Here is a 9509-nt window from a genome sequence, read left to right on the forward strand (position 1 = left end):
CATCGGCGCTCTTGGAGGTGCCAAGCTTTCACTTGCTAATAGCCTAAAAAGCATCCCTGCGTGTCAACAATATGCTAGAACACTTGCGGAAAAAATGCAGAACACTCCGTGTTCTTAGGGTGCACGAGGCTTTTGCTGGATCGTCGTATTGAGTCTGCCCGTCTAAACGCCATTCTAGCCGAGCCGCAAGCAAGTCGTCGACATTAAGTCTTTGATGGAACATGTTATATGAATATTTCTATCGCTTCCGTCGAACTCTATCCAACGCTCTAACTGAAAATTGAATATCATTCATGTTAAATTTGAATAAAACTAGTTTCCGCCTGTATGAAAAAATTCACATTCATAATTCGAAACATAGTCCCAATAACTTCAAATTTTTAAACAATCAATTTTTGAGAATATTAAATTTTAATTGGTCAATTTTGGTACTGAAATTATTATTTAAACTTCCGCTGATCTTGTAATTCAGATCCGTATGGAAATTTTGACATTTTTAATTCTAAATTGTTTCCTTATAAACTCTTACCATTGAAACCCTCTTAAACTGGAAATTTCACAATTATTGGCTTTCGAGAAAAATAATTAACAGGATAAAATTTAATTACTCAGGTTTTGAGTTCGAAATATTTAAACCATGCAACTGTGTATTAATGTAAATTTGAAGCTATAAAACTTTATACATTTCAGCTTAGAATTCTTTAGCTAAACATGATGTATAATGATTTCTGTTCAATAAAAAAAATTTTTTAATCGATGCACTTTTTAAAGATTCAAAAATTGAACCAAACTATTTTCAATTTTGCAATTTAAAGTTATTAAATTGTCCAGTCTAAAATAATTAAATTTCTGTTTAAGATGTTGAGTTAATTTTCGATAATTTCCTCTTAATCTACATTTACAGTTAATATAAATTTTTAAAAGTGAAGAAAGAATTTCAAACTGTCGAAAATCCTTTAATATTTAACAAATTTTCCATTTCTATTTTTTTAAAATAAAAATTGATTAGTTTCAAAATTTTGCAAGAACCAAGTGAAAACGCTTTCAATTTCGAATCCTTAAGACCATGTAATACTTCGTCGTGTGGTCACTGGGATACAGTTTCCGTGGCTTTTTTTCCACAAAAATGAAGATTTTTAAAAACTGAATTCGGAGATGTTATGAAATATCATAACGGACGTTCCCGGTCTGTTGTAGGAACACTCACGAAAAAATTTTATTGTGCTAACCAACAATTTTATGCATGTGCATTATTTTGAGGCTGGGGTCGATTTTCAGCTGTCATTCGGATAATTTGGAAATTATTCATGAAAAAAAAAACTTTTTGGGTTGCCTACAAACAAGGTTAGGCCCGGGGCATTAGTAACAATGTTTTTTTGTAAGTCCAAAGTTTTCGGACAAAAATAGTGTGTAATTTAAAAGTACCGCTCGGGAGAATTGTAACACACATAACCTCAAAATATACACACGTTTTTAGCAAAATTAATTTTTTTTTAATTAATCCACAAAAAAACTGTGCAGGGACGTCCGTTAGCACGTTCGCTATCATTCCCCAGATTTTGAAGACATAATATGTATTAATATAGAAAAAAGCCGAGGGAATCTAGCACTGATAAAATCGATACTAATTCCTAAGCGCCATGCAAATTTAATCAAATTTAGCAAAATTAAAACTTTTTTGAATTAGTCTACAAAAAAAGTGTTCAGGGACGTCCGTCAGCATGTTCGCTATCATTTCCTAAATTTTTAAGACAAAATATTTATTACTCTAGAAAAAAAGCCGGGGGAGCCTAAAACTGGTAAAATCGATAATTTTCTAAGTATCACATGCCCTTAATTGAAAAGAAAAAAACTTCGCTTTCGATTTTCGACTAAAAATTTTGATCGATTCAACTGCGGTGTCATTTACATAACCTCAATTATGTCAAAAACTTCTCTTACCTTTTTCGTGAAGATTTAAAGAGAAAAACTTTGATAAGTCCAGGGACTCAGAGATGCATAGGTCCTTCAAACCACAAAACACTGCACTAAATATAACGCTTTACCCAAAACAAGAAGCACGAAATTCCGAAAACGCAACTACAATCTTGACAGCAGATGTTCATCGTACAAGTACTGCCTCAGCCTCGGGGTATCTCTGAACGGTGATAAAATTCATTTTTGTACAACTATAGAGTGTGAAAATCAGCGCATTCCTTTTGAGCGCGCTGTGATTCTAATACCGGCTCTTTCATAAACACTTCACACCGTCTTCCGCACTGGAACGGTGCAAGAACTATTAACGATCGCACTTGCTGAGATGAAAAAAGTAACGCTCTCACGTTCGACACCGAAGTTTGCGCCGACAGAGATGTGAAATAACACACTTCAGTTGCAGAGTGAAAAACTTCCACTTATCGGTGTGACTCTGCGACTTTTTTCTAACAGTGTAGGCATTATGCGTAAGACCTTTTCTTTCTAAAGTTACTTGCCTAGTTTTTCTCACGACTTTGCGGAGTCTCCGTTTCGCAGTGATGTGCTTAAATATTTTGTTTATAAAAGTTACAAATTTTTATTATTAATAAAAAATAATATTAATTAAGCATTACTGATAAAGTCAACTATGTAAGTACCACTTTCAAAATGCACAAAAATAACCATTGCGAAAAACAGCTTATTCAGAACTAAAGTTGACATAGATGACTGGTTCTTTAAAATATTGTTAATAAAAATAACAATTGCGAGCTGGTTCAAAACTTCACTGATGAAATCTAACTACTGAGATATCTGGAACATGATTTAGTAGGAAAAATAATTTTTCCCTAGTGGAAAACGCTCATTTTTTATAATATTGTTACTAAAAATGCAAATTTCATATTTATATTTTTCTGCAGCCATTTATTATAATCTACATTTAATTCAACAGTTTTTTGATCAGAAAAACATTACCTCGACAAAATACAATTTCTTTATTATAATATTTATAAAATTTGTAATTGTTAACTCATGGTTAGTTTCTACTCTAAATATTACGCGTACGAGATGTTTAGGCATTTTAAATCAAGATAAAGTTTTTTTTTGTAGTTGAGCATCTTATGAAAATATTTGTTTATATAAAGTGCAATTAAAAAATCATGTCTGAAGTCGTTAGTGAATAATGAAAAGTAAATTCACGATTCCTCCGGCAGTGCAACACAACGATTCAAAACGGCCATTTACAAAGTCAGATATCATTTTTTCCAATAAATGGATCTTATAGTTTATAAAATTCTAATTTTAAAAACGCCCATAAAATATTTTTACATAATGGTTACTATTTTTAATTTAACCCTTTGCGGCATGGTGGGAATACCGTATTCCCGCCTTTTTTCATATCATTTTTTTGCGATTTCAGAGTAGTTTTTATTGGATTTTACACAGGTTTTTTTTTAATTTCATGCTCGCAGGATGATCGAAAATTGAAATTTTTGTGCGAAAGGTCTAAATTTTTAAAATAATTTGTTCATACTTATAAACAAAGATGAAAAAAAGCCTTTTTTGTTGAAAAAATTTATTACTGAAAAAACTTTCCATTATATCCTTATGAAAATGGGCGCTTAACGGTTTTTAGGGTCGCTGAATACGAATCTGGACTCAGATTTTGAAAATTCAAAATTGGTATACAGAGGTTTTTGGGGTCGCTGATCACGAATCTGAAATTAGACTTTGAAAATCCCGAATGACGGATACAATATGGCTTAAGCCTTAATATTCTAAATATTTGTCATTTTTAATACAGATTCAAGATCAGCGACCCCCTGCCTGTGCCAACTTTCAAAAAACAATTTAGAAATATTTTGAATTTTGGCCCGCCATTTTGAATGTTCAAAATCTAAGTTCATATTCGTGATCAGAGATACCAAAAACCCCTGTACATCAATTAAAAAAAAATTCCAAATTTTGGCCGCCATATTGGATCCGCCATTTTGAATTTCAAAAATCTAAGTTCGGATTCTTGCTTAGCGACTCCAAAAAACCCCTGTATACCAATTATAAAAAAATCCAAAAATATTCCAAATTTAAGTCGCCATATTGGATCCACCATTTTGAATTTTCTAAATCTAAGTTCAGATTCGTGATCAGTGATCCCAAAAACGCCCGTATACCAATTTTCAGATAAACCCTACCGAAAAAAATCTTTGAGTATATACTAAAAATTCTTTAGGTCAAAGAAACTCAGAGAAATTCTCCGAAGGCACTCAGGTAGATATTTTTAAAGGTCCAGTAGGCTTGTTTAATTGGTCTGAAGGCTTTAAAATATCCTTTCCGAAATTGAAATAAGAATACGATCATAAATAACAAGCTGAGAGGCTATCTCAATAGAGTAGCTGACACTCAAGGGTCCTTTGTTAAGCTTTCGGATTAAAATTTAGAAGTAGACGAATACAAAAGCAACATTATATTACCGTCGCACCACTCTTAAAAGGACCCCTAAAAGGATCCTGAAAAGGACCTAAATCTCTCAAACTATCTCCGAGACTATTTTGTTTCAAATCGGCTTTCTTTATAGACTCAAATGAGCCAGGCTATTTTGCTAAAGAAAACTCAGATTTCTTTCGGTAGGGAAGTAAAAAAATATGCTAAATGTTAGCCGCCATATTGGACCCGCCATTTTGAATTTTCCAAATCTGAGTTCAGATTCGTAATCAGCGACCCCAAAAACCCCTATGTACCAATTTTCATGAAAACTCATTTCCCTGAAAAATTTATGCCGGAAAGGGTTAATGTTGAAATATGAATTTTTTATCACGATGTCGATTGGAGGACCCCTTTTACGTCAAAGGGGTCGGATTTTTCACCAATCACAGCTCATGTGTCCGTGATTCTCAAATATCTTGTTCTGTGCCGATGTTTTGATTTGATTATGTGCACATCGAAAATAGGAGGCGCAAAATATTGTTTAAAAAAATGTCAAGGGAGGGTTTCGTAAAAACCAATACAGGAAATCTACCGGAAATAGATATATTGATGGTATGTATAAAGAATTCATTGAAAAAGTACTTAAATGCAGTCATGTTTACTGAATAGTTCGTAAATATGTACTATTTGAAAATGTGTTAATCATTGTACTTACTGTTTTCCTTCAACGTACTGCTGACTCTCAATCCAAATATTATAACAGGATAACTTTTTTTGACAAATAAACCTTAACAAATAAAGTTACCAAATTAAAATAGTCAGAATCGACAGCAGACCGTGACCTAACCTCTTTATCATGAGTTTCGTTAGTTTTCATGGTTTTAATTGATGCCACATCGTCACATTGATGGTTAATTATGAGAACCTCTGAGTCACGTAACACCAATTTAAATAAGTGTTTTGCCGCCTTCAATTTTTAATAATTTTTTCTCTGGAACGACTCAACAGATAAAAAACTTATAACGCCCCTTAGGTGCGAATTAAAATTATGCATTAAAACATTATTTTATCTAAAATCACGAAACAACCCCAGTGTGAGAAATATTATTTTCACATTGTCGACTGAATTTTTAACATTTTTAAATGCTCTAAAATCTAATTTTTTCCTAAGAATTGTGTTTGAACACGGTTTTAATCAAATTTTCTGATGTTCAAAACTTACTGGAAAAAAATTTGAAGGGTGGACAAATTATATTAATTAGTTTTATTCTTTTTGTTTGTTTTATCTTTCGTTAAATTATATGACCTTATTAAAAATTTATAAAGAAATTAATTTGACATCCTTTTAGCAACAATACACTAAGGTACATTCTGTGATTCGATTAAAAAGTGTTAATAAATAATCATTAAACAAATTATTGAACTAACGAATTGAAGTACATAGTAAATAAATTGGAGGCATGTAGTTCGAAGAATTACATTCTTCAAAATAAGCAAAATCTCTTTGATTAGTTACAAAAATCAGAGGAGAGATCAGTTAGGGGGAATCATGGTGTCGCCCTAAAAGATTCCAAACGGACCAAATGGACATCAATGTCTCTATGCACCTGACTATGTGTGGATGAACTTTAGGGCTTTTTAAAAGACCGATGATAAGTTTATGGTAGACTGAATCGAAAGTTTTCTGGCAGTCCATCCAGGCCATCCACATGTAGCGCTGGTAGGATGCTGAGTCTTTGCAGGCGCATCTATCGAGAAGCAGATTCTCTTGACATCCTGATACACCTTTCTTCAAGCCAGATGCTGGTCGGCTGAAGAAAATTTATTGCACCAGAATGTCTTTATATCATCTGGTCCTGAAGCGGAATAGTTCTCCGTTCCTATGAATACTTTTCTCACCTTCTCGGTAGTGATGGTTGGGCATTCCTCCTCAGGTGATATGAGGGTACTGCACATCATCTTGGAGCTATTTATGTTCTTTGAGTTTTCTTTCAGTGGATGCTGAACTTCGTAGAATTCTTTCAAAAATGAGTTCATTTCATCTGGTTTGGGCCGTTGGACGACAGTAACTGAAGGGTCTTAAAAGAGTCGATATGGGTCAGTGAAAAACGTTTGATTTTCTCTGAGCAACCTCTCTCTCCACTCTAAATGTCTAGCATTAGAGAGTACCCGTATTATGTCAGCAATATGCTGCTCGTGGTCAGCAGCTTTGACATGTTAAATGTGTGATGAGGGATCCGAAGTTCAAGCGCGAACTGTCGAACCAAATGCGCCAACAGCTACTCCACAAGAAAATTCACGGAAACTTTCACAGAAATGTAGAGAAACAGTCCTTGTCGATGGAACAAACTTTTGCTTTTCTCAGACCATCAGGGCTTAATTGAGGTACAGAGGGTTTCGTTTTCGCATGCCAGGGTGGTGTCATTTCTACCTTAGTATACCTTGACCGCATTTTGTATCGGGAAGTTCACAACGATAGGTGCAGTGTGTCGTGTGCATGTTGAGTATCTGAGTACCTAGAACACATACTATCCAGCAGTCTCACTCACGCGAGAACGACGTATCTCTACAGACATAATGCGGCCCTGAGAGTGCTTTATAACTATCTTTGTCCCTCTTACGGTATTGGCCGCGACTTTGCCCTGTCGAACGTTCCGAGGGGGATTGAGTCAATTGACCAAAACTAACAGTGCCAAATTTTCTGGAACTACGATTTTCGGACAGCAATTTGTGTTGCATTTTCAAGGCCTGAAATTGTTCTCTAAAACTTCGAAAAACGAACTATATACTTGATCGGATGCTCGGCTCCGGCCGACTACAACATTACTGACAAGGCAATGGTAAAGGAGGAGAGGTATCAAGACCTTAAAAAGGAACTGCAACGACTTAACACAAAATAATCGGCTTCAAAAATGCTTTCGATGAGCTATCCAACAATGGATACACATCACCATCAAAGCAGCTAAAGAATTCAGATCCACTTGGAAAGTTTCAACGAAATCTACGAGGGGTATCTTGATTCCACGACTAACCTTAAAGAAACCAAAAACATACACTAAAACTTGGAGTTTATTAAGTGTTGATTGACAAAAATTTACATCCTGTAAGTATCCAGCTCCGTAAGAAGGACAAAGATTATAGTATGCAGAATTATAGGTTAATAGCTGTAGTAATATGAAAGTTTAATAACTCAAAATTATAGTTTATTATGATTGTGTGCGTGATTACCCTTAAGAATACACATAACGTTCAAAACACTTTCTCTTATTACTTGTGTTGTCATTTTAAAGACACATAACTGTTTCTCCTGACTGAATGTCAGTAATGTTTAGAAGTAACTGTCTTTCTTCTATAACTCCGGCTATATTTTCTTTTATCGAATAAAAAGTTTCTGCAGTAACATCATCCAGAATTGTAGCTACTTGATGTTCTGTTAATGTTGTGTAGTCTTCTTGAGCTGCAAGAAATAAATATAAATAATCCACATTATAATCGATTGATTTGTAATAAAAGTATAATGAAATAAAAGAAAAACTTACTTTTAATAGATAAATGCCCAAAGAGCTCACATACTGCTGGTATAAAAGCACTGGTGTCTTTCACACCAAGGACAGATTTTCTTGCCCAAATATAAACACGTACATCGTCAAATAATTTAACTGAGGGTTTACTTTTTGCTCGAGTGATGTACACACTATGAGCTATGTCATTATTTTGAAGAAAGTTGACAATTAAAAAAACACAGCTGACTAAGTCGTCTGTATTTTTATTTATTATCGATGAGAGACTAATGCAAAATCCTTTTGCTGGAAAATTTACAAGCAAGTCAACGGGTCCCTTAAAACCTTCAAGAATCTGAAATATTATTTTATGTTATATACTATAAAATTTTTGTTTGAATGTCAATTTTGCTGAAAATATCAAATAACATATCTTTACGTACAATACTTTCCAGAAGCAATCGATGTCGTAAGTAATACAAATGCCAATGTAAATGGTTAACCGAAGCGTAAGCACCTAAACTATTGAAAGCTACTCTCAAGTCACTGTAAAATAAAACAGTCATCAATTTAATTTTGCATTATTACTTTTCACTTTGTTACCAACAGTTTATTTAATATTGAGTTTAAATTCAAATTTTTTGTATAATTACAAAAAACTCTAGAGATTTTTTTCACACATATAATTGCAAAAAACAGATTAAACAATCACTGCAGGTTTCCACTGGGATCAACTGCCATCTAAAAATGACACCGCCTTCCAATAGAACCGTAGTAAATCACATCTATTGCCACATTTCACAACCGTGAGATGGGTGGCCACGGGGTGCGATGAAATAACAACCACAGGCTGGGGAAACCCTTGTGTGTCTTGAGGATACGAAGCGACTCAAGGATGGCAGTTTTCTGTGTCCACCTCGCAAGTGTCTGGGCATATTTAGGGCACGCGAGTATTACTTTAAGATTACGAACCAGTGACAGCTTCGCACCTCCGAGAGCATCTCGCGTAGGTAGGAGACTTGGATAGTATGTGTTCTGAGTACTTAGTGTGTGCATGGCAAGCTCTACACCTATCGCTACGAACTTCTTGACGTAAAATGCGGTCAAGGCATAGTAAGGTAGAAATGGCATCGTCTTTGCACTGTACCTTGAGCATCTGAAAAAAGCAAAAGTTTGCTCCTTCGAAAAGGACTATTTTTCTACGTTTCTGTAAAAGTTTCCGTATATTTTTCTGCATAGTAGCTATTCGCGGAATTTTTTAACCTATGCGTTCTTCACTTTGGCTTTTGAAAGTGTAGCATATAGATCGAGTAATCCATTTTCCTTACTTCTACAGTTCAAATTCAGGCAAAAGGTCTTGACCGCCTGCTCCTGGCTTTTGGCAATAAACGTTCTTTTGCCAATCAGTTCGTGGTTCCTGACAACTTCTAGAAGAGGATCTCTGCCGTTTGCAACGATGTAAGCTATATTTAGAACAATTCGGTTATAAAAACTTTTCAGGTTAAGAAAGTCCGCGTATGCTTTTATGGCGTGAGATACCAGGTGTATACATATGAAACCGGTATTTTTTCAAGAAAAAAACACATTTATTTCAAGAGAATGATAACAAATATTTTATTCAAAGTATGCGCC

General features: G+C 34.4%; 1 protein-coding gene across 5 annotated transcripts in view; it reads right to left on the reverse strand.

Moving 5' to 3' along the window:
* Nucleotides 1-7562: 7562 nt before the first annotated feature.
* LOC117177680 (GDP-D-glucose phosphorylase 1) overlaps nucleotides 7563-9509 on the reverse strand; it is an 83034-nt gene continuing 81087 nt past the window's right edge. For all 5 annotated transcript variants that reach the window (XM_033368511.1, XM_033368512.1, XM_033368509.1 and 2 more), the window contains 3 exons: nucleotides 8321-8423; nucleotides 7917-8232; nucleotides 7563-7834 (listed from right to left, as the gene is read on the reverse strand). In XM_033368511.1, the coding sequence (XP_033224402.1) occupies nucleotides 7662-7834; nucleotides 7917-8232; nucleotides 8321-8423 (592 nt within the window). In that variant the 3' untranslated portion in view covers nucleotides 7563-7661. The remainder of the gene's footprint in view (nucleotides 7835-7916; nucleotides 8233-8320; nucleotides 8424-9509) is intronic.

Source organism: Belonocnema kinseyi, chromosome 8, assembly GCF_010883055.1.
Source record: "Belonocnema kinseyi isolate 2016_QV_RU_SX_M_011 chromosome 8, B_treatae_v1, whole genome shotgun sequence".
Lineage (NCBI taxonomy): Eukaryota > Metazoa > Arthropoda > Insecta > Hymenoptera > Cynipidae > Belonocnema > Belonocnema kinseyi.